Here is a 22,478-nt window from a genome sequence, read left to right on the forward strand (position 1 = left end):
CTCAACTTGCCTCTTCGCAAGTTGCAGGTCTAGCCAATTTGCTAGTGAAACCATTTGTGTCAAACGCAGAGTGATCCGTCTATAACATCCGTGGGACATTTTGGGCCCTGTACTTCTTTTTAAAGCCCAGTTTTCCTATTGAGGTCAAGAGGCTCCGAGTTAGAGCATCGTCGATCAATTTCTGACGACACGCAGTGGTACAGAAACACTACCGCGGCTTTTGTTGTGTCGCCGTAACAGGCCTACATGAACACGCACCCTGGCATGGGAGACATACATTACAACAAATATCTATCCCACTTCTGCCACTTGCCTATTTTCTCCTTATTATTAACATTTGACCCAACAATGGTAAAACAATGACCACAAACAAATATACCCAAATGGAGTACCAATTTAGCTTCAAGAGTTGGTATCACGACATGAAGGGGCATTTTATTCGAAATATTTGCCCAGTTTCAGACGCTATTTTGTTTAATTTCTTGGGTAGAATGACGTCACGTCTGTGTCTTGCTACCTCGCATGCCATTGGCCTTCGTTACGACCATATGGATGATAAGCTTAAGCTGCAACTTCGTGTATGTTTACTCGCTACCGCGTATTGCATCCATTCTTGCTCATCTCAAAAGTCAAAATTACGTTCGTGTGCGTAGCTAGTGTTCATGTAAGACCAGGCTACATCTTCCGATTTCAATATGAAACTCCATCATACACTATATCATTCGAGGTGCCGCATAGGTGTTCATATCTACTTTCAGGCTCACTGTTGTCTGACGTGAGGTGAAAAAAATTGGTGATACAATTTCGTGATTGTAAAGAGTGTGGCGGAAATACCTAATTTTGAAATAATTTCTCTAGAAAATGCTAAAAGTTTACCAAGCATCGCGGTGTAGACCGGTCACAACTACCTTTGGGGTTAACTCAGTGAGATCACGGCCAACTGTACACCACTGGATATCAAAATAAACGGAGAAATCAACAAAGTCTGGTTTCCATGAGCTTTTCAATTGGTCTATTTCTTGTTTATCAGCGTCGTCGTTTTGCCAACTCAGGGAACAGGAATGACCTTTCTGCAGAATCTGTGTCAGCGCAACCATCTACTATTTGCATTTGCGATGAGCTGTCAATATTTCACCACTTACGTAGGCGCCCACAACAGGAGACCGTCAGTGGACAGTCAGTCATCGTGGAAAATTCAGCGCGGTCTAAAAGCACTTTGAACCCAGAGGCACGTGGCACAAACGTATCTGCCTGTGAGTAAATGTATAATTGTTCAGCATGATTTCAACTTCCAGCGGGTTATACATTAACTCAGGACGCAATGTGTGTCAATTATGAGCAATACATTCCGCGAGGTTTGGCGTCATCCACCAGAGTTGGCCCGAGCTCTGCCTTTTAAGATGAAAACAGGTCGGCCATTTTCATAGTGGAAAACTGACAAAGAGGTATACCGTTACTGAGGCACAGGGTTCTGAGAGTGTCGTTTCAAGTGAGTAAAAACCTTCAATACCCTCTCTTTCTTGTGGCTGAACACCGTAGTCCTCTGAGCGGTTGTTGTTACCATGGTGCAGCATAGGATAATATGCAGTTTTTCACCTTCAAACACAAAAAGGGAAACTGCGTGCTATTTGCATCATTTTTTTATCTGCCGTGTGGCCGCCATTTTGTCTCTCAAAATGGCCTTCCCTTCGGATCTGAGTATCATATGAAGTTCTTTCTGGTGGCCTACCTCATGTTTGTGATACCAAGGAATTTGTTCAAGCTTAACTGATGAAGCATTTTTACCGGACGACGGCCAGTTTGGGGTATTGTCGCCGCCGTGGTGGTCGGGTTGTTGGTACGGTTGATGGTGTGGCCGTGGATGCGGTCGTGGTATAAATGTACTGCGGTTGCTTTCCAATGACCCAAAACGACACCTTGCATCACATTAAAAATTCTATCGTTTTCAATGAGGGTTGTGCCTGTGTGTGTTTCCCCCATAGTTGCTGAACTGAGGTGCGCGAGGAGGCCAAGATGCAAGCGGCTACTCCCCCGATTCAGACCGTGCAGATGCAGGTGGCTGCCCCATCGCCTCCCCGGCGCAGCCGGTACTCCTGCCCAGTCAAGTCGCTGGGAATTCTGCAGATCGTCCTGTCCGGGGTGTCAGCCGTCTTTGGCATTGCCGCGGCTGTAACTACTCCGTATGTGATTACGGCAGCGTCTACGGGTGTCTGGATAGCATTACTAGTATGTGCTGATTTGTTACTTTGCTCATTTCTTACTTTCTCAGTCTTCTCCTTTTCTGTCACCATAGTAACGTCGGGGGAAAGGCTCAACTCATCCCCCTAAGGCTAGAAGGGAGACGTCTTTGTTTTGGACATTTCGGATGACTGCTGAGTAAGCAGTCTCTAGAACCCCCGCTTCATTGGTATTCACTCTTCTTAAGCTTTTTGGGTTGAAACTGTCATTTACATACAGCGAAGCATGTGAGTGCAAGTGTAATCCAGACGGACGCTACTCTCTCTAGTGCATAAAATTCCAGTTTGGTTTTCGTTTTTACCCTAAGTTGTTTGTTTGTTTGGTTTTTTTTTTTTTGTATTTTTTTCAGTCTTACCTTCCAGCTGGTGTCCTTGGCGTCCTGTCTGTGACGATGGCTCCTGCTTCGCGGAAAAGCCTGGTAAGATTTGTTTCCTACATTTGGCTTGGACTGCAAAAGATAACAAATTCCTGTCGAACAGTGGCGTATCCAGGTGTTAGATTGGAAAAGGTACAATGGAATTTTTCCTCGAAACGACTTTCCATTTTTTGTTTTACTCGTTTAAGAATTCTCCCCCCATCGGGAGGTAATACCGATTTTTAAATGCTGGTACTCTGAATTTGTTTAAAGACAAAAATCTCTCTCAAGGGATTATAGATGTTTAAGATATTTTGGGACAGATCTAGTCTGAGCTGGTAGAAGGGCAGATCCAAGAGGAGGTAACGGGGCTATCTCCACGCCCTCCCCCCTAAAAAGTATGGCCCTCAACAATTTGGTTCTAGAATCACTCTTGTCTGGGTGACAATTAGCAGTGTATGTATTATGTCTATTTTTATAGGATGAAAGCCGTATTATAAAAGACATCTATTCTTTCTCTCTGCAGGCGATTGCATGTCTGGTCATGTCCATTATTTCATCTGTCGTTGCTGTTCTTAACATCATCATATACGGCATATCTGCCGGCATCAATGTAAGACGAAAACTAAGATCATTATCTCCATAAATATGCATGTAAAGGCCTCGAGAGGGCTCTCGTTATGATAGATCTAAACTGACAATACGTGTAGTTGAAACGGGATAAGTTTCGCATAAAGTAAAAGAAAGTGAGTAAAAGTGCGTATTTCCCATACGCACAAAATAAATATTTTGCACGGATCGCAAGGTGTTGTCCACCATCTAGCTTTTGAAAAACATGTCTGTGATTCTGCCGACAAACGTGATAGTCGAAAGAATCACAAAAATAAACAAACACATACAGTTAGCGCGGTATTTGAATATAACAGCAGTCAGCAGCTAGTTTTGGGGATTGAGCTTGAATCCACAATGGTGTAATATTGGTCAATTGGGCAAATGCTTGTCCTCTGTGCAAAACAAGTGTTTTTGCTAACTGATGAAAGGTTGAAAAAGAAGCAAATTCACCACTTTTGTTTTAGCTCAGAAACTATAATTTCCGATACGGTTAGACAATTATCGAAACTTCAGAGGAACGTGGGCAGATTTGATTCAGCTCGACCATGGGGGGGGGGAACAATAATGAAGTCAGCATCGATTGTCCTGAAGTTTACAACTAATGGAAGGACGTGTGAAGGTTGATGTAATCAGTACTCCAGTTTCGCTCGACTCAGAGTCCAGAGGGGGCTGGAGTGAACCCTAGTCCCATTACACGTTGGTGAAAAAAAGGAAAGTGTAACCCATCCTCTGTTTCTGGAGTCTGTACGGGGGCGGATCCAGGATTTTTTCTAGGGGGGGTTTAGGCCGATTTTTTTTTTTTCATTTTTGCAGACAAGTGGAATTGATGTTGAAACATTACATGATTATTGTTTTCAATGGTATTGGTGTACAGCTAGGAAGAATCTACGGGATGCTATCTTGTTTTTAAACTTACTTTAGATATTTTATTGTTTTTCCATTTTTACGGGGGGGGGAGGTTCGACTACCCACCCTCCCCCAGATCCGTGCCTGCTACACCGTTATGTTGCCACTTTGCCAACCTACCGAAAGATTAATCTCCTTTTCGCGTGCCCAAGAACAAGGGTTATTGATTGTACTTTAAGGAAACCTCCAGGCTGACCTGAAAGATATTTGTGTTTACATTCAACACCAAACTTATTGCTAGGCTACTTGATAACTCTCCGCCTGTTGTCTGTGTGTGTCTCCAGTTTTTCTACCAACTTTCGGGACGTTGGGGAAATTGAAATAATCGTTTTGAATCTTACCTCAACAGTATTACTCCGCCCCGGTGGCCATGAGCGCCCTCGTTGTTATAGTCTCCCTGACAGAGCTTGTTGTCTCAATCGTCGCTGCCGTCTACTGCCCTCACGTCATGAGGGAATACGGAAGCGCCAACACCACGGTATGACCGTATTAAAGCCAGGGCATTATTTTGTGAACTTTGAAGACGAGCTTCTCCTGAGTGGGATCTCACTGGTGACAAACATTGGGCCAATTCGGTATTCCCTCAGCGCACGGTCAGTCGAGAACATAGAAACCCACTGGGGTGCGAACAACTCTACCTGCACGCGCATTTGGGACTTGCGGCTTCAAACTCTGGGTGTTTTGTTCACGAAAGCTGTCAACCTTTGACAGGCTGTAGAGGCGGGTGGCTACATTGAGACCTGAGCCAAAGACTGGCAACTGCTTCATTGGGATATCAGGCAGGGGAGGATTTAAAAACTCGTGAAGTTGAACAGAAACTTGTTCTGGTGATCCTAATCTAAAATTTATCATTAAAAAAATGCACAGCTACGTCCTTAGCATCCAACAGGCGGCGCTCTTTCGGCTGACTTTTTCTGGGGGTGCGTAGCCTTCGCGGCCGTGCTCGAACTTGAATAACCTTACCTCTTTTTGAAACACTTAACTGGCTCATTACCACAAGTGTGATCCTTTTCCTTGCACAATTTCGTTTCCCAGCACTTTTTGCAATATGAGCGTTTCACAATAGAGCGCCTCCAAGAGTTTGCCAGGTGAAATCTGTTGACCCAGTGCGTGTTTGGAAATGGTCGACAAATTTCGCGCGTTATAATTGGTCAACGTGTTGCGAACTCTTGGAGGCGCACTACTGTGAATCGCTCGTATACGATTACGCCACAATTGTTCGAGTTCTTCAACCGTTTAAACCCTGTATCGAATTGTCACTATATTGATGTACAAAACATGTCATCGAAACTGATTTTTTTTTGGGGGGGGGGCTTTCAGATCCAGCAAGTTTCGATGCAAGGGAACCCGAACATGGTCGCCTACATTTACAACCAAGGACCAGCCCCCCAACCAAGTACTGGCCCTGTCCCCGAGACGTTTGCGGGAAACCAGCCTGCCCCTGCGTGTCCGCCCCCAACCTACGCTGCTGATGACGTAGGAGGTAAGGAAATGAACCATCGGGCGTTCTCGTTGCATCACAGGACTGCGTGGCAAGTATAGCATGGATTCCATGCATCGCCATGCCTATGTGATGGAGATCAATGTGCATCACCCTCTACGGGAACTGAACTAGTCTAACACTAATTAATTTCACCAGGTTGAAATTATATACAAAGGCGACAGCTGCACAGTACGAAAACAAATGCGCCATTTTTTAATGTAAAAGATAGAAACCCAGTGACCATTGACCTCCATGTGAAAACACTGAATAGACCAACTCTTGTTAACAGTGATGTCATATCAATATCATCGCTTTAAATAAGCACACCTCCAAAGTTGAGATTTTTAAATTGTTCGTTCATTTGAGTTGTCGATAGAGGCTCCCTGCGAGTTCCGCACATTCCAGTGGAGGGATCATAAACCAGTGCGAGACTTAACTTGTTTGCTAACATGACAAAGCTCGGAACGAGCTATATCCAGAGTTTTTTAGGCGGAGGGCAGTATAAAAACTAAAGTTTATAAAAGTTTCCTTTTTTGTTTGACTTCATTGCAGGGGTGGGAAAGCAACCAATCGACCTTGCTTGAATCTTTTGACTTGCGAAACAGCTGGGCGTGTTGGACGAGCCGCTGCCTACAACAATAGAAAAATCGTTCATTTCTTGAAAGGTTGACCCAAATACTGCTTTCACGTTTTGAAAGGAATGACAGTCAATAAAAATGAAAGTGTCACATTTGTATATCTAGCGAGTATCGTGTGGCTTGCAGTGAGAACGTCTTCGTATCAAAATTGTGATAGCACAAAAACAAAGTGGAAAAATGTGCAAACGTAACCAATTAGGAAAGCTCTCTAACTCTGTATAATATCAAAACTTATAGAGCCATATTTTTGCAGCAGTTCTTGTTAGGAAGTGTAGATGATGGTTAAATTCCTTGGGAAGATATTTGTGTTTCAGTTGCAAATTCATGTATATAGAATGCACCACTGAAGAGAGTCTTTGAATTTCAAAACATTGGGAGAGCTAAGTAAACTGAAATGGGGAAAAAACGCGAAGTAAGCAAAGGTTTGGTTTGTTTGAAGTGCAATGACCGAGGACATTTGTCGCTCTTCGTTCACATTCCATCACTACCAACTGCATGTAGGCCTAGTTTGATCGTTTACATTTTTTGCTTCTAAAATCTGCGTCTGGAGGTGCATTAGGCCAAGAGAATTTTAATTCAAAACATTATTTCAGTGACATTGATGTTCTGCCAAAGTGAATTCATAGGTTTGGTGAGGTTTGGTTTGGTTTGTTTATTTACTTCCATATCTTTAATACAGTATTCACATGAATTTCATATGAAAATAACAGAAATGATATGAGGATTCCAAATAAAACGCAAATTATGCTTGTACAAAATCTGGAGCCTGTTTCTATTTAAATGATAGGCTATGAATTATATATTAAACTTTTTCAAGGAATCTATTGAAGTTAAAGAGGAAAGTAGAAACACGTTAATTTATCTATGTGTATATCAATAATCCTCTTTAAAATTAATTAAATAGATAACTACGATAATAAGTACACAAGATGAAGTTAACCACTCATTTGGAGAAATTTCTATTACCTTAATTAAAGGGTGTTTAGTGTAGGTAGCTTTTAGCATCCTTCCTGTTCTTGTGACTCGATTAAACTGTAATCATTCGTCACATGATTAAAAAACTTCAGAAACCTATATAGGCATTTGGAGGGCGCTGTATTTTTCAATGTTTTTATTTCTATTTGTTTAATTCAGTTGTCTGCTTGTGGAATATCATTGCACCTTTACGGTCAAAGCTAAGTGAAATTGAAATTAATGAAGCTTCTAAAGCAAACTGCCGTGTCCGAAGCGTGTTATGCAATGCAAATCTGCAGGCTACAAATTTGGGCATCAAATAACCTTTCAAGATTGACCTTTTCCAACAGTGGAAAGACTGAAGTGGGAAGAAAAAGTACTCTCTCGGTTTGAACAAGTACATCCTCAATGCTTAAAACACGCATGCCAGTTCGACCAAACTCCTTTTTCCTCACGTGTCCACGAGCTGACGCTGTTACATAATGCATGTCTATTGTAATGTATTACAAGCACGCTTCAAACGTAGCAGTTTGCTTTATCGGCCTCGTTCATTAACGGCGGGTGGTTGGATCTGATCTGGTGACAGTCTGCAGAATAAAACCGCTCAATATGATGATGTAACAGTTTGCAACAGCCTTCCAACCCATTCTATTCTCATGAATATTATGCCAGACATTGCGAAAAAAAGAGTGGGCTAGCCCCTCGGCATCAGCTGTGATGTAAGGCATTTAACGTAACTGTAATAAGCAAACTCTTAAATGCTTTTTAACGCAAGAACTACTAACGCAATATCCGAATCCCATATAAAAATGTACTTATCTGTTTTGATTTAATAAATAGAATTATGTGTACTGGTATGACATTTTCGAATTAAAATTAAGTCTATTTAATACAAGGGGCAAAAAGAACTAAGACAAGATCTTGTTAAGTGATGATTAACCAAACCAAAAATGGAAAAAAATACGGTATAAGCAGAAGTAAGTGTGCGTGTGTTTATTTTATACAGTAACTTTAATTAAATACCCAAAGCCGCGACATTTTTGCGCGTGTCGTGTTATTTATCACAGCGATCACACACTGCTCTGATAAAACGTACGGTACCTCCGTTCAGGATTTCCGTTCCATGTGCCGTTTTTAACAGTGTTAGACGTGTCTGTTTAGAAAAAATTGCCGTGACATCCAGAGGTTTCATGAAAAATAATGAAGAAGCTTCGTTTATAACAATCGGAAACGTATCAAGAATGGGGTCCACGGTCGTTGTCCCCCCCCCCCTGCGGCGTGTTGAGAAAACTCGGTGATTTTCTGAAGTATTTCACGCCAAGTCCATGTCGTTCTCCTTCTCTGAAAAAAAATGAGACCAATACCGCACTAATTCCAGGTATATTATCTGCTGTGCCATGCCGGTTAAAATCTTTGACATGGTTGCTTTTTCAGAAACAAAACATAACTAACATTTAACGAAAATGAAGATGCAGGAAGTTAAATCTCACTAATAGGGAAACTGACAAATTTAAAAGATGCTACAGTCCTTCCTACACGGTGTGACTGGTGACAGGATGACAAAATATGACTCTGTAATAAGTCGATATTTATGATATTAATGTACATCTGTAATACATATTCAGAGTCGTATATGTATGACTGTTATATTTGTTCTCCCCTTGGTGGTGATAATGAATGCACTTTAGTCGTTGGAAGTCTGAAAAGTTCTTCACATCCACTTCAGTTTATTCCTCACCACAAAAAGTGAGGTTCAATAACCCATCCCCAACGTCAAAAAAATGTGGGGAAATATTTACCCTCAACAGCCCCCGGGGTTTACGCCCGTGCCCGACCGATAAAGCTCGGCGCTAGCAAAGTCTCCCATCTAGTTTGTAGATTCAAGTCTCGGCGATGAACTGGTTTAATCGGTTGTAACCGGTTTAGACTGGTTTAATACTGGCCTAGGCTTACAGTTATACAAGACTATACCCCTCCACAAGGAGAAGGCATCACCATAATTATAGGTCTCATGGCTGTACACAAACTTTTAATGCAATATCATTTCCATTGGTACCGTCTGCATCGACTGCACTGACTCCGTAGCGAGGGGGCTGGTCGGTAGATTGGCCAACCATCTGCGTGCTGGAGGCAACGGTCGGGAAGGGAACTGCCAGATGACCGTGCATAGCCTGGCTGGGGTCACCTTGCCCTGGACACTGGATCTAAAAACAGTGATGGGAAAAAGAGATAAGACCTGTGTAACTCGGCGAGGTCACGTTTTGAACACACAAAAGGGGAAATCAGACAAAGGGCTCGGGAAATTGTGAGTAGTCGTGAAAAATTAAGATGCATACAGGTACCTAGAAAAAATCGAAAATCAGAACGAGGGCAAAGACGCAAACACGAGGCCAATATAAAGCGAAATCCCTCATCTCACCGTGGAAATCTTGGAGTGGTATTCACTGATGACAAAGCGGCAGTAGACGGCTAAGATGATGGAGATGGTCAGTTCAGCCAGGTTCACGAGCAACGAGACGGCATCCAAGACTACCGGCACAGTCGGCTGTTGGTATTTAGATCCAAACAAGGCAAGGAAAAAGGGACTGGGGATTGTATTAATTATTTTGGGACCCAGGCTGGTGATTCGTTTCATTTTTCCTGGGAGTCCTTGTTTGGCTCCGGATTATCCAATGAGCCCCCAGGTGGACCAAGAGAGGGCGATGTTTTTCGAGCAACGGTGGGGCCTTCCGTGGGCACTGCACTTCGCTGTAAGTTCACGAACGACAATGAAATGCTTGCGCTACGGTCGCATCGCTACCAACAAAATGAACAACCAACTTGGCTCTTTTCCACCGATGAGGCAGTACTTTTGCTAAAGGCTGACAGGCACACACTACGCACTGTGCCTTTTAAAACCAATGAAAAAGGACATACCAAAAGTTTAAGGGCGTTCGAAAATACGATATGTCATACAGCAATATTCAATATCTCTCAGGAATTCAAAGTAGGTGGCTGGAAAGTGAGTCTTATCTGAGATTCAGTGTCAACTCCTCTCCAAAAATCAACTTACCAATATCGCTGATTCATTGTATCCGCCTTAAGCAAAAGCAACACCTCATCGGTTGTACAGAGACAGGTTGGTTGGGGACGTTCATTTTGCTGGTAGCGACTGCAAAGCGTGCTTTTTATTGTTAGTGACTCCGCGAAGTGCAGTTCCGACCAAAGGAGCCCCCGTTGCTAGGAAAATTGCGCCCTCTCTTGGCCCAGCTTGGGACTTCTAGTTAAATCTACTCCTTAATTGTCGTCGTTTTAGTTTAACGAGCCTAAAAGAGAGCTGATGGGGGATACGGGACAAATTCGTCTCCTCTGTGTACGTCAATGTGCGCTGGGGGAGGGCCATGATCCCAGTGACAATACGGTTTCAGGAAGTCTAGTTGTCAACTCACCCTTCGGAAATAATAGAACATTCCAAAAACTTTGTAGTCGTAAGCGATTGAGGCAGCGTAGATGCCAATGTTGGCTGCGGCAACTACAGAGGAAAGTGTTGTCATGACCAGACATGCGACGGCCTGCAAAGTAGGGGAGCAAGAAACACGGAACTGCATGATTGATGTTAACAGCAAAGGCATAGGAATAAGATTATAACCAATCAATTCTAGTAACTGATAACTACCCTTGGATGTAGATTACTTTTTTTTTCATTTATTAGATCGCTTGGAAAACAGCTGGCGAGCAAAACTGACGAATGGAAGATAAGAGATGATGGATTCAGCCATCGCAGGGAATAATGATAACCACTTCGTGCATATTTTGCTAGAAGGCCAATTCGCCATTTTAAACACAAATGGTATGATGGAACTCTGAGTTGTTCGAGTGCGTGGATGTGTTTACTTCAAAACGTTTCAGACAGCGTGAGCTCAGTGCGTGGACGTGAATTCGATTGTCAATTAAAGTTAGTGGGTCACTAACTGCAAACAGGCGTTGGAAAATACAGTCGTCCAGAAAAACCTTACCACGCGTCTTCGTGAAGTTACGGGAACCGTCACAGACATGACACCAAGAATGCCAGCGGGGAGGAAAAACTGAAGAGAAAATTGAAATGGGATACAGGTGTTTCTTGGCATCCATGGGGTCCTTTAATACGATCTCAAAGGAATTTGCGAAAAACAAATTTCGGCCCTCGTGAAGTTGAAAGTAGTAACCCTCTATCCCTGAAGCTTTGGCTTCAAGGCCAGGTAGAAAAGCCGTTGGCGAAAGTGTGATCCGGAAAATGTGAACTTTTGGTTGGAATTTGCTAAAAACTGCCGCGCTGAAAACACTACATCAACATCTGCATGTATAGGTATTTAAGAAGCTCAACGGCTGTTTCTTATCAAAAAGGGTGACACTGAGCGCCATGTTTCCCCTTTTGCGAGCAGCAAATCTTGACATTCTTGTAGGTAAGACTGTTATTGTGGATAATTGATGGTGGCGCAATTTCATGTAAGACTACAGGGGATAACAAAACCAGTGAGACGCGATCCAGCCCACCACCCTCTTGAAGCCACGTAGGCCTATTACGAAACATGAATATTTATGTCGTCCCTTCATTTCTGTAAAGAAAAAAATAGCCCAATGGTAAAATTATTTTGATATCTTTCCTCTGTCTTGGTTTTTTGTTTGTTTGTTTGTTTGTTTGTTGGGTTGTTTGTTTGTTTGTTTGTTTACATTTTAGTGTAGTCTTATAGTAATAAAACCCAAGACAAACAAAATGCCAAGGAAACGGACGCTTACCATCATAGCGGTCCACGTTCCGGAGAACGCTATCCCTAAAATGGATCCAGCAAGGGCCGACGCTATCCCCAGCACGGCCGAGAGCCCCGACGTAACGACCTGGACGATTCCCAGCAGTTTGACCGGTCGGGAGTACCCGCTACGGCGAGATGTCGCCGGGGCAGCCATGTGGTTGACGTGTGTCCCGATCCTCTGCACAATTCTCTTCGGCGACTGTGAGCTTTGTAAATCATTCACAGGAAACCTATCGAAAATGTCACCCGAATGGTTCATCAAAGGGTCCTTTAAATTGTGCTTGCAATATTAAAACCGACTTCAAAAAGAACACCTGAAATTTGTGACCGCAAAAATATTCATAAACCAGTTCGGTCAACGCGACTAGCTGTATCCACGAAACACAGTGTATGGTCTCAAATGAAATTGAAACAAATGGAAGGTTTTACTTACACTAACAAAGGATAAGGTTGAGTCAGAAAGAAAACCTGTGGCCCGCGATAGTGCTCTCTGTTAACGAGCGACCGAAATGGCCCAACGACCGTTGGCCGGTGTGAGAACGCTTCCGTATGCACCGTCGAAAGGGATTAGACATCGGGGTAAAAGAGACAACATTGTAGGGCCGAGTATGTGTTAATATGTAACACGTTAACCATCGAGGGCCGCGTTGGATATTATGACGTAGTGGGTACTATGCATTACCATAGAAACTGAAAGGTCTTAAAATAATTGTCACTTAAAGGAGCGGGAAAGACGTCAGAATCGAGGCTAAGCCAACTCACGACCAAACTTCATCAAAGCAATCTGAAAATGTCGATTTTTCTAAACAAACTTCTATGAAACTCCTTTATTAGAACTTGTCGTCGGCTCCTAAACTGTTACGTTGAAAAGGAATATGAGTTTTTTTTTAACAACGGTGGGTATAAACGGATCGGTTGAAGCTGCATATCAGTTGCCACTCCGTGTCTCGTGCGTTCCAAGTCACCGACCTGAAATAATTGTATGGGGGTACATGAGACGCTTTCGAATTTCGCATCTTTTAACTGACGGGAGCATAGGCATATAGGCTATCCCAGAATCTGTGAAGACTTTCTCTGGAGCTGTCGCGTGCATCACTCGCTACCGAAACCGTACATGCCCCGTGCCCCCGTTCTCCCATTCACAGTGGCCTTTCCAAAGTTGTTACTTTGTCACCTGAAGCAAAGTGGGAAAGATAAGACTACTTCAATTTATGTGATTTTCGCGACTGTCCTTGATAATTTTTTTTTTAATCGTCCAGACGCCGACCTCAAAAGGGGCAGCTTCTCTTTTCGGATCTTAATGTTTGATATTCGATAAATTTCGAGTCTTGAGCACAGTACTCATGGATATGGCTGGAATTTTGACTGTATTATGTCAAATGCCACCAAAAAATAATTTAAAAATAGTCCTTACATCTGTGTTTTGTACCCTTTTCGTGTGTTCCAATGACAGGCAGGTACATATGGAAGCCAGCGTGGATACCACAAAAGCAACAAGGCTAATACCCGCAGCGATGAAGTCACTGACGATCGAGAAAGTAGGCTGAAGAAAAACAAACAAAAGAAAGGGTCAGGCACTAATCAGCTGACTTCGGACAAGACTCAGAGCTTGAGTTATGCATAAAAATGGGAAGAAATATTTGCTTAGAACCATTGTTTGTCACGACGAATATCTACCGGTAGGCTACACCTGAACGCGCAGTGGACATGTTTACTCGCTCTTGTAAAATCAACAATATTTCTTTTTTTTTTTTCAAAATTACCAAAGCTGTGCAAAACCAAGGTGAACGGGTACCCGTATTTCTGGATCTTCGGTCTTATCATCATTATTGATGGGCAGATGTTCGTGAAACTCTTTTTCTGTTTTTCCCTAACATTTTTTTTCTGAGAATTTCTTGAAAATGTTGGAGTGAATCTGGAATTTATGAGCATGGTGTCAAATCTTCCGACCCGAAACTTGGGAAGTGTGGACACCAGCGTGACAATCGATATTGCATGTGCAAGCCCGTGGCTTATGACGTTGCCACTTACATGCGCTCCACGGATACTGTTGCAGGCTGACGCCACAGAGAGGGCTAAATTCCCGACGGCTGCGCCGGACGAAAGTAGTGACATAACCAGGCTCACAACAGCCTACAGTTCGATAAGAAGACCAGTTATAGGTAACTGATAGTATCTGTGTTTATATTGAAAACACGTTTTCTCCAATTCTCACTTAAAAAAAATCCACATAGTTTACAATCTTTCATCAGTTTGACTGGTCGATTTTGATTTTGATCAATAATTCAACTCTTTCTCAGCGTTTCCGTTAGGTTGTGTTCTTCTGTAGTGACTGACCGAGCATAATGTATAGATTTTCTAAACAAGTCTAATAAAAATTCTCGAATTTAAACTTCTCCTGAATAGATCACCATGCATAAAAATAGAAATGCGATGTGGCGTCCCGATTTGCAACAGAAATATCTTATCGGTGCTGGAGCGAATTGGACTGCTGTGCTCTTACCAAGCTCCTCCGCAGCGAGGGCGTCGTTGTGGATTTCTCGGATAAGATACCAAAGATCCCTGCAGGGAGATACAGCTGACGAAGGGGAAAAAGAAGTCCTTTCGACAAGAAAATTATCGGCAGTAACAAAACGTCGGTTCCAAACTGTTTCTACTTTTGACAGTAATCGCCAGTGGCGGTGGCCTTAACATTACTGATGAAATAAACAGCCTTTTCATTACAGCTCAGGTAAATTCTGTCACTGTATGTATGTTGTGTTTTAAGATAGAACTTTATTTAAAGAAAAAGGAGGCTTTAATTTTGTTAACTTCACGACTTTACTCTGCAGAGAGTCCCACCATAGGTAAATGTCCCACCCACAGATCCACTTGCACCCTAAAACAATACATGAAAGGTGGATAAAATGGGGAAAAAATGTTTGCCGTGTCATGTGACTCTGTAAAAGTCGTCTTCGGGTAGATTAAGTTTCCGTACGAAAAAATCAAACTGAACGAGCCCGTTCCGACTGTCAAGAACCAGAAACGGCATAGAAACTCACCAGAAGACTAATGAAAGTGTTGGAGACCCCGAGACTGATTTTGGTCTCATCTGCCGCAATTTCAGCGATCCCCTGCGCGATCGAGATGCAGGCCAAGAGGATCTGAAGGGTGGCGATTTTTGGAGCGGCCCGGTGAAGTCCGTTAAGTTGCCGCGAGGACTTTGAAGAGACCAGTGGCTGGGTCTCGCCGGGGTAAGCCGGCTGGTGAGTAGCCACCTCTTTACGTTCCGGACTCATTCTCGTCATGGGTGTGTAGGCACAAGTGGCGGGTAAACCTCGAGTCGATTTGCTGAACCAGCGCGCAACATATATCTCGAAGATATCATGTAAACTTGGAATTATCCAATGGACGAGACGAGGGGACGAGAGGGCGCACTTTGAAAAGCCGCACAAATGCTGTTCTGGCCAATTGCTTGTCCGTTAGGCATGATGTTTGAAATGGAAAAAGGAAAAACAAAAGTAATAATGTTTGAAATTTTAATTTATCCCAGGTTCGTTTGCTGCACGGGTACTTTCGTCTTTTCTCTGAGGACTTCTCAAAATGAAAGTTGCCTTTGAGAATGCTAGAAATTTCCTTGCGAGTTGCTTCTTCTTTTGCTTTAGAAGCTGAGCTTCTTACTGTGATGGTCTTTAAATTATTAATAAAACGTAATGATCATAATTATTTCATTGGTGTCGTGTGGAGGGAAGAAGCAGGGGTGCGCTTGCTCCCCTAAAAATAAAAAATAGAGATGATGGGGTGTGAAAATCACAACTTTTCTTTAAAAACACCCCCCCCCTCCGGCCAGACGTGCACTCGTAGGGTGTCCGTTAATTTTCACAAATGCACTTTAATAATAAATAATGTGGGTACCAGACTTCTATCGACCCGCGCGAGATATGATCCGACAGCGCTTTGGCAGTGGCTCAAATTAGTCGGCTACGGATCGAATTAGCAAGCACACCTATTAAAGCCGTTAGCTAGCGGCTTCATGCATTTTCCAATGAGGTATGTTTTACGGTCAGCCGTAGCCAAGTAAATCGGACTCGGCCTGTAGCTGTCGTGGGATTGCACGTTATATGCACAGGGTATCCAAGAGGTGTCTGTCAACAACACAACAGCGGGGGATCATGTATGTTTAATTTATTGATTGACTCTCGGCGCGGCTGACCAGTTCCCTAAAACCACCATTGTTAATCCCTGGCATTCGTAGGGCTTCTTGCGGGTAATTTCCCGTACAGAAATGCCGATATGCGACTTGACTCAGTGTGCAAGCTTTCAGCAGGGCCTACACATAGGGTTTCCAGCTTGTCGAAACTACATGTAGTGTAGAACATGGAGCTTTGCTGAACATCATATCGGAATGGTCCAAGCATGGCCCGAGACATTTCTACCTCCACGGTCCGAGGGTTCATCTTCGTTATTTTGACGCACCTAGCCCATTCAGCATTGTGCTGCCATTAACAAGCACAAGGACCAGGTGAGAGTTACACGTTTGCGTTTGGCATGTTTGGTTTGACTCCGAAGACTGATTCTGTCCAGACAGACCAAAAAAAGGGGGAAGTCTTACCAATATACAGACAACACTAATTTTCCCTGAAAATATTGTAACACTGTCTGATTAACAGCCATCAGAAAGCCATCAAAAACATGTCCTAAAAAGTGAAATTTAGCTGAGAAAATTCGGAAGCATTACTTAGAAAACACTTTGGATTTTTCAGACAAGCCCCATACAAATGTATGTAGGTTTGTGCACAGGGCCTAGGCCTCAAGTGTTGTCTGTAGTGTAGCTTTTTCCAAGATGAACAATTTAAATTAAGTCATTATTTCCTAGTTGCATGGTCAGTTTACTCGAAAAAAGCTTTCCAATGGCCATTTGTTTTGAATCTCGTATGATAGGATAAAGTCTTTTTTGTGAGAAAATGTTCGTAACATCAGTTGACGATCACATTCTTTTTACATTAAGTGTCCAAAAAAGCTGAAGTCCAGTGTAATGTCGATATAACTTATGATTATCTTTCTGTAGTTCTTGGTAAGAAATTAATTGGAAGTAATTGATTGGAAGTTAAGTAAGTGTAAAATCAAATTACAGAGATTGTGCACGATGGTCATCTCTCCGGTAAGATCTTTGGTTTCCACAGGGATACACTTTCTTTAGCCTTCTCCATGTGTGTCACCAGGATTTTTTTTGGGGGGGAGGGGCCAAAGCACTTTTCTGGGAGGTGGGATGTCCTAGGATAGATGGGAAGACACTCATCAGTAACGAGCTGACAACCAGTCAGTTTCAGGGTTTGCTTGGAGCAACTTGGTGATTTTCAACCACTGTCTTCGTATTTTCATCTCTTATGCATTTTTGTCTATTTGTCTTGGAGGGGGGGCCTTGCCATGCAGTGCTCCTCCTTCCACTGTTGCCACACTGCACTGGTACATGGATTCATATCTGTGGTTCAGTCAAATCAATGGGACATGTTACAGAAGCTGTTTTCAACAGGTGCGCCGTACAAAGTAACTTTGTGACTCTCCACAAACTCCAAGCCATGCAATGACTGTAGAGTTCTGGAAACTGAGTACAACACCTGTGGGTAATTCCAGAAATTAGGGGTCCAAAAGTGTGACATTTCGGTGTCCCTGTTACATCTGACCTTTGTCATTTGACATGGAAATATCACCGGAATTGATTTCAAACTATTACTGTTTGTTTGGCAGGTAATTTCCATTAATTCATCACTCTTGGAAATTAGAAAATGTGTTCTGAACTTACAAAAAAAAATGGACCCCTAATTTCTGGAATTACTCCTGTGTGTTCTTTGTAACCTTTTTAAACACTGCTTGATTCTAATTATGAATATTTCAGTTTTGCTTTTGTTTCCCAAATGTACATAAATGTATAAATCTGCCTTATTATTCCTAGCTGTGTGGAATTTTCTGAAGGCAGTCGTAAGCCACAATTTTCACTGCTCTTTAAAAATAGCAACAGCATCAATGAAGTTCATCAGTGCGTAAAAATACCACCGAAAATGTTGTGTGTGTGGAGGGATGCATTGTGCACGAAGGGTAGGGTTGGTTGTGGTAATTATGAAGACTTATCAATTGTCCACAGACCAGGGCTATACATGTACCATTTTGTGTGAGCTAGACGCCAGGACTGATTGAATATCCTTTCATTGTCATGTGTTTGCAGTTTGGGCCGGTGCGCTGTGCTGCTGGGTTTGTTGTAGGAGTCGATCACCATGACAGCCAAAGTTCATTGCTATGGACTGAATAGTTGTGCACACAGCAATCGTGTGTACAGAGCTCCATCATTAGCACACTCTGGCCAGGTGTATACTGTACATGTACATGTGTGGTATGTGCCTGTATGCACCTTTCCGATCACTGTCTGTTATTAAAATTGATATGTTCAATTCATGACCTTTGTTCACCTCTGCGCAAGACACTCATCACTGGGCAAACTTACCTGTTTGAAACCACTCTGGGAAATTGAGTCACTGAAAAAACACTTATTTCAGAAAGACGAAACAGAAACAAAATGCAACAACTCAAATCAGCTGAAGCAGAGTTCAAAGGCTGCTGAAAATTACAAAAGCCCGAAGATGAAAGGAACATCACAGTAGGGCTGAGTCAATTTGAATAATTCACTATTTCGAATATTCGACTTTCAATTTAATTGAATATCTGAATTTTCGGTCGTACCGACCGGCTGATTTTTCATGAACAAACCATAAACAAAATCAGCTGCAATAACACACACAATTGTACATTATGATCAATATAATAGCTCCTCATCGGAGTACATGTATCTCTAGCCATGATTTAGCAAGACTTCTTGCCCTGTTGAAAATTTCAATTCCTTTTAAATATTTCAATGAATAATTGACTTTTTAAATCATTGTAAGATTTCTGACACTTTTCATTTGAATCTGCTTGAAAAGTAAACCTCCATATTGCAATTTTTCTCATTTAAAACAACAGAAAATTTGCCGTTCCTTTTCATAAATTTTGCATTTGAATACTCAAATTTGAAAAAAAATCGATCGAATATTGGGTTACATGTATTCGGATACTGTATTAGGCACAGCCCTACATGTACATCACAGATGAACATTACCCCCATTCCAATCATAACAGTGTAGTAGAAAATGAAGGATGGATTACATCTACTTCTCCCTGCCAATAGATTTCCTATCTCGTACCCCCCTCAGTCGGTCCCTCGAGCCTCGTTATCCCATTGCACATGTGCATGAAATGTTCCTCTCTAGTTCTTGATCGGGTAACTGTGACATGATGTCACCCGATGTGAATAATTCACATTGTTGTGGGCATTGCACTGTTGTCAAGAGTGATTAAAAAAGAGTGACAAATTTATCATATAGTGACATTTAGGGAATGAACCACACTGATCAGGGTAATCGGGGTTCACCTGAGCAGTCATTTTCTTTCAAAAGTCAGTGCAACTTTGGAATTCAATAAGGAGAATTACCGGTAAAATGGAAAAAGTGATGCCACAGCACACCCAACTCTTAAACTTTTATCTACATGTACATGTAGCCCAGGTACATAATACATGTTGTATTGTGTAGCCTACTTGCTTTAAAGTGCACACTACATACTGTGTTGGTTGGTCTTTCTTTTTTTAAGCTCCTTTTTTTATACAGAACTGAGGATCTATTGGAGTGGATCTGTGTGCGTAACACATAACAATTATAAATGTTCAGAAGTTTGAATTTGTGTTCATTTTTTGGACTGAAATCAGCTTCTAAGATGAAATTACTCAATTTTTTTTACAGCGTTGCTGTTTTGCTGGTCTTTGTGAATTCCCCTAAAAATATCATTTGGAATTAGCAGAGCACGTGCGGTGCATTTACGCATGTATGTACTGTAGGTGGCTCCAGAGGACCAGGTTGGCACTATTGGTCATTATCCGGACTTCATTAAAAATCCTTTTTGCGATACATTTTTTGGTTCTCTTTCACAGAGCCGTTGGGGACGAGTCGCAGTGAGGTATGTGGAGGCCATCTGAAGTTGCTTTCAACCTGATGGCGCCAAGTCAACAATCGTTGTCTCCATGGTGATGGTATCCCCAGTCCCGGATATTGTGCATTACCGGCTGTTGCTCTCTGAGCTGGAACGGCATACACATACTGATGTATGAAAAAGGAGATGTATTTTTCCACACGAGTGCTGGAGGATGGTCATTTGTCGATGCAGAGTGAAACGGGGGGGAAAAAACTTGTGCAGTCGCTGAAGAGGCAGTTGCCTTGGATACGCAAAGCTACATCCGACGTGATTGCATTGAACTGAAAGAATGAACCAGACTGCGATGGGATTCTGCTTACTCTTCCTTGCTGGCAGTTGGTCGCTGTAACAAACAATCAATGAAATATGGGACGGACACTGCTCGGACTGGTTGGACAGAGCGGGAATAGTTTATGACTCGCAACCTGCGACACGGTGGTTTGTTTTGATTTTTGTGCGGCCTGTCCTAGCAGTGATATTTATTTGGCTGCTGAGCGTGGCGGCATGCCAAAGAAGATGGATCCTCCGCCGAAACGACACCACCCTAGCCTGGCCGACCGGGTGACCGGTCGGGCCAAAGTTGTCACCTTCTTCAAGAGCGGTGACAGGAACTTCAAGGGTGTCCAGATCCCGATCCGCAAGAAGTACAACTTTAGCACGCTGCTGTCTGACCTGGACCGGGTCAGTAACTTTCCGTTCGGCGTCCGGCGCATCGTGACACCCTCGGCGACCCACGACGTGACGGAACTAGAAGATTTCGAGGACGGCAAGATGTACATCATGGCCCCGACCAAGAAAAAACCCAAGCCACTGGACTTGGCTGGCATTCAGGCCAGGCCTCCTTGGGCGCCTTCAAAGGCCCTGCCGGGCAGCGGCGCAAGCGGCACCGAGGCCGAACTCATCTCGCCGCGCAAGATACCCGGTAACCACGCCAACGGCAACCTCCGGAGCTCTGAGTCCATGCACAGGACGGTCAAGAAGTTGATGGTAATGCGTAACGGGGACCCCCACAGCAAGCACATGATGCTGCTGAATCGGAACAAGATCCCCTCTTTTGAGGCCTTCTTGACAGATGTCGGTGAAAGCTTTCAGTTACCGGCACAGAAACTCTTTACCTCAGACGGCGTCAGGGTAGGTACCGTACAAGATCAAGTTCTTTTAAACTACCCCAAACCTGCCATATCCCCACAGCAGGTTTTGTGAGGTTTTGGCAGGTTTGGTAAAGTACCTGATGAACTTGTTATTGAATTTGTGAGACTTGGGATGAAAGGCCCAGGGAGATGGTGTTGGATTCTGTGTGAGTTGGGACAAACAGGGTTCATTTTGTGCAGCGTCTGGCTTGCTGTACCAGTTGTTGGACTATGCTTGATTTTGTCAGGTTTGGTACTGTTCAGTGCAAATCATCCTATACTGCATAGACCCATCCATACCATATCACTCAAACTCCAACGGGCTCATTCTGTTGGAGTTTATCAGGTTTGGTACAGTAACCTACATGTACATGTGCAAGTACATAGACAAGTACATGCACCTGTTGGATTTTGTGAGGTTCATTGTGCTTTCTAGTGCAGGAGCCTAGGGGGTTAGGGTTAATATCTCAGCCAATGAGAACCTTCAGGCATCAAACAAAATACGGCACTCACCATTATCCCTCACCACTCTGAATCCAACAAGCGTATACATACAGTACTTGCATGATTTCAATGGTCCCTAGGGGTTAGGGTTAGACTTGGCCTTGATACATAACTTGTACATGCACCTGTACATACAGTCGCTTGTAAGGTCGTTATAGCTCGTTACAAATGTGGCCTGCAGGTGCATACATACATGTATGTACATACGGCAGAGACAGTACAGTCAGCGGTCAACACACTTCACTGTAATACTGACTGAGGTCCTATCTCCTGTACACCACTAATCTCTTCTCTGGATTTCCTCAAACTGTTTTTGGAGGACCTGTTTGTATTGACTGTAAGAACGTACATGTATGTACACAGCTTTGATTGAAAAAAAAAAAAATTGAAAAACTAGAGCATATTTTAGTTACATGCAGGGTATTTATGTACATTGTGTTCAGTAATATGGTTAAAATTAAAGTCCTCGCAGATTTTGGGTGGACAGAAAAAAAACAAAAATATTTTACCCCCCCCAAATATGACCTTGTTACATGTATACACCTTCTCACCTGTGTATGGTAACTAAAGAAATCTAAAGAGACCACTCATGCACCAACAAAACACCCCCCCCCCCAAAAAAAAGATACAAATAATAGCTGACTAGTTGTAATTTTTACATTTGCCAGTTTGTGTTCATTTGGTGCTGGCTGCAAATCTTCGCAGTGTGCATCAGTGGCAATGCATGGATAGTGCTGTGACATCTCTGGCAATGTTCCTGAATTTGCCAAAAGTCAGGCGCGATAAATTATTTCTACGTTGTAAAGTGACGGTGGCTAGGCTCTTAAATGCGTAGACTCCATCACCGTCCTG

At 42.9% G+C, this 22,478-nt stretch overlaps 4 protein-coding genes across 12 annotated transcripts in view; 2 read left to right on the forward strand and 2 right to left on the reverse strand.

Annotated features, from left to right (window-relative positions):
- The first annotated feature begins 1,329 nt into the window (after nucleotides 1-1,329).
- LOC110977814 (uncharacterized) lies at nucleotides 1,330-7,320 on the forward strand. 2 transcript variants are annotated; one of them, XM_022232267.2, is made up of 7 exons: nucleotides 1,330-1,489; nucleotides 1,983-2,226; nucleotides 2,588-2,656; nucleotides 3,120-3,206; nucleotides 4,461-4,589; nucleotides 5,432-5,594; nucleotides 6,147-7,320. In XM_022232267.2, exons 2-7 carry the CDS (start codon nucleotides 2,014-2,016, stop codon nucleotides 6,176-6,178), a joined length of 693 nt encoding a protein of 230 aa, XP_022087959.2. In that variant the 5' UTR covers nucleotides 1,330-1,489; nucleotides 1,983-2,013; the 3' UTR covers nucleotides 6,179-7,320. The 2 variants fall into 2 exon arrangements, with proteins under 2 accessions (XP_022087959.2, XP_087004784.1); XM_087148658.1 differs by lacking the exon at nucleotides 4,461-4,589.
- LOC110977820 (uncharacterized) lies at nucleotides 6,902-12,566 on the reverse strand. Of its 2 annotated transcripts, XM_087148660.1 has the most exons (7): nucleotides 12,389-12,564; nucleotides 11,942-12,185; nucleotides 11,182-11,250; nucleotides 10,615-10,737; nucleotides 9,606-9,731; nucleotides 9,243-9,390; nucleotides 6,902-8,527 (listed from the first exon to the last, which is right to left on the reverse strand). In XM_087148660.1, exons 2-7 carry the CDS (start codon nucleotides 12,107-12,109, stop codon nucleotides 8,499-8,501), a joined length of 663 nt encoding a protein of 220 aa, XP_087004786.1. In that variant the 5' UTR covers nucleotides 12,110-12,185; nucleotides 12,389-12,564; the 3' UTR covers nucleotides 6,902-8,498. The 2 variants fall into 2 exon arrangements, with proteins under 2 accessions (XP_087004786.1, XP_087004785.1); XM_087148659.1 differs by having other exon boundaries at nucleotides 6,902-9,390; nucleotides 12,389-12,566.
- A 178-nt stretch (nucleotides 12,567-12,744) lies between these two features.
- LOC147796103 (uncharacterized) lies at nucleotides 12,745-15,289 on the reverse strand. The gene is made up of 5 exons (XM_087148661.1): nucleotides 14,997-15,289; nucleotides 14,459-14,533; nucleotides 13,987-14,088; nucleotides 13,370-13,498; nucleotides 12,745-13,129 (listed from the first exon to the last, which is right to left on the reverse strand). The coding sequence occupies exons 1-5, from the start codon at nucleotides 15,240-15,242 to the stop codon at nucleotides 13,118-13,120; spliced, it is 564 nt and encodes a 187-aa protein (XP_087004787.1). The 5' UTR covers nucleotides 15,243-15,289; the 3' UTR covers nucleotides 12,745-13,117.
- A 756-nt stretch (nucleotides 15,290-16,045) lies between these two features.
- Nucleotides 16,046-22,478, forward strand: part of LOC110978685 (uncharacterized) — an 80,903-nt gene continuing 74,470 nt past the window's right edge. For 4 of the 7 annotated variants that reach the window (XM_087148698.1, XM_087148699.1, XM_087148702.1 and 1 more), the window contains exons 1-2: nucleotides 16,046-16,456; nucleotides 19,952-21,123. In XM_087148698.1, coding sequence (XP_087004824.1) covers nucleotides 20,497-21,123 — 627 coding nt within the window. In that variant the 5' untranslated portion in view covers nucleotides 16,046-16,456; nucleotides 19,952-20,496. The remainder of the gene's footprint in view (nucleotides 16,457-19,951; nucleotides 21,124-22,478) is intronic. The other 3 variants (XM_087148703.1, XM_087148705.1, XM_087148706.1) reach the window with 2 other exon arrangements.

Source organism: Acanthaster planci, linkage group LG18 (genome assembly GCF_054643075.1).
Source record: "Acanthaster planci isolate LZ-2023a linkage group LG18, COTS_SCS, whole genome shotgun sequence".
Lineage (NCBI taxonomy): Eukaryota > Metazoa > Echinodermata > Asteroidea > Valvatida > Acanthasteridae > Acanthaster > Acanthaster planci.

Bases quoted from the DNA above. Each gene is read 5' to 3' on its own strand.
- LOC110977814 (XM_022232267.2), top strand. From the start codon at position 2,014: ATGCAAGCGGCTACTCCCCCGATTCAGACCGTGCAGATGCAGGTGGCT. The intron at 4,590-5,431 runs GTATGACCGTAT...GGGGGCTTTCAG, and splicing joins ACGGAAGCGCCAACACCACG to ATCCAGCAAGTTTCGATGCA. The intron at 5,595-6,146 runs GTAAGGAAATGA...ACTTCATTGCAG, and splicing joins CGCTGCTGATGACGTAGGAG to GGGTGGGAAAGCAACCAATC.
- LOC110977820 (XM_087148659.1), bottom strand. From the start codon at position 12,109: ATGGCTGCCCCGGCGACATCTCGCCGTAGCGGGTACTCCCGACCGGTC. The intron at 9,732-10,614 runs GTGAGTTGACAA...AAATACCAACAG, and splicing joins TGTTCTATTATTTCCGAAGG to CCGACTGTGCCGGTAGTCTT. The intron at 9,391-9,605 runs GTGAGATGAGGG...CACTGTTTTTAG, and splicing joins ACCACTCCAAGATTTCCACG to ATCCAGTGTCCAGGGCAAGG.
- LOC147796103 (XM_087148661.1), bottom strand. From the start codon at position 15,242: ATGACGAGAATGAGTCCGGAACGTAAAGAGGTGGCTACTCACCAGCCG. The intron at 14,534-14,996 runs GTGAGTTTCTAT...CCCCTTCGTCAG, and splicing joins ACACTTTCATTAGTCTTCTG to CTGTATCTCCCTGCAGGGAT. The intron at 14,089-14,458 runs GTAAGAGCACAG...ATCGAACTGTAG, and splicing joins CCTCGCTGCGGAGGAGCTTG to GCTGTTGTGAGCCTGGTTAT.